Source organism: Phaethon lepturus, unplaced genomic scaffold (genome assembly GCF_000687285.1).
Source record: "Phaethon lepturus isolate BGI_N335 unplaced genomic scaffold, ASM68728v1 scaffold28968, whole genome shotgun sequence".
Classification (NCBI taxonomy): Eukaryota; Metazoa; Chordata; class Aves; order Phaethontiformes; family Phaethontidae; genus Phaethon; species Phaethon lepturus.
The window spans coordinates 570-1,524 of record NW_010560193.1 but is presented as its reverse complement, the minus strand read 5'-3'; the positions used below and the strand labels follow the sequence as shown (position 1 = coordinate 1,524).

The 955-nt window shown below is 66.2% G+C and overlaps 1 protein-coding gene across 1 annotated transcript; it reads left to right on the top strand.

The window, feature by feature from the left end:
- Nucleotides 1-8: 8 nt before the first annotated feature.
- On the top strand, nucleotides 9-891 carry LOC104625860 (guanine nucleotide-binding protein G(i) subunit alpha-2; the record flags this gene model as incomplete). The annotated part of the gene is made up of 3 exons (XM_010293606.1): nucleotides 9-51; nucleotides 207-348; nucleotides 730-891. Coding segments are annotated over 3 exons (347 nt in total), but the record flags the coding sequence as incomplete, so codon positions are not given.
- Between the last annotated feature and the right edge of the window lie 64 nt (nucleotides 892-955).

Here is a 955-nt window from a genome sequence, read left to right as displayed (position 1 = left end):
CTCCGCAGGTGCCGGTGAGTCTGGGAAGAGCACCATCGTCAAACAGATGAAGTGAGTGGCCCTCGCCCCGCTGCTGCGGCCGACACCACGCCGACCGCGGCCGGGGGAAGCTCCCCATCGCTGTTGCCACAGAGCGTGGGTGGGGAGCAGCACCCCGGGGTACCCCGCAAAGCGCTGACCTTGCCTGGTTCTCTCCCCTGCCCCAGGATCATCCACGAGGACGGCTACTCAGAGGAGGAGTGCCGGCAGTACAAAGCCGTGGTCTACAGCAACACCATCCAGTCCATCATGGCCATCATCAAGGCGATGGGGAACCTGCAGATTGACTTTGGAGACTCCTCCAGAGCGGTGGGTGCCCTCCTGCTCCCACCGTGCCTGGCCAGGCTGGGGGCTCCTGGGGGGCAAAAGCAGATGCACCCAAAGCTGGACCAGGATTAAGGGTGGCCCTGCCCAAGTCCTGCTGCTCCCTGGCCGGCTGTGACCTCCTGTCCCTGGCGCTGAGGGTGGGGGGACCCAAAGCATAACCCGTGGGTGGCCTGCCCTGGCACAGTCCCTGATGGGCGCAAGGGTGGGGGTCCCGCCGCTTCCCCTGGGTCTCGTCCTCATCTGCCGCTGGAGCTCCCGCCCTGCTGTCCGGGTGGGACACAGTGGGCTCTGGTCAGGTCCTCTGGGGCAGAGCGAGCTTGGGTAGTCCCGTGCCGATGCTCGAGCCCTGTTTTTTCCCTGCAGGATGACGCTCGGCAGCTGTTTGCGCTCTCCTGCGCCGCCGAGGAGCAGGGCGTCCTGCCGGAGGACCTGGCCAACGTCATCCGCAGGCTGTGGGCGGACAACGGGGTCCAGGCGTGTTTTAACCGCTCCCGAGAGTACCAGCTGAACGACTCCGCTGCCTAGTGAGTACCCCGGCTCCTCTGCCCAGCTCGGCTGCGCCGGGCCCTGTCGCTCTTGTTGACCAACA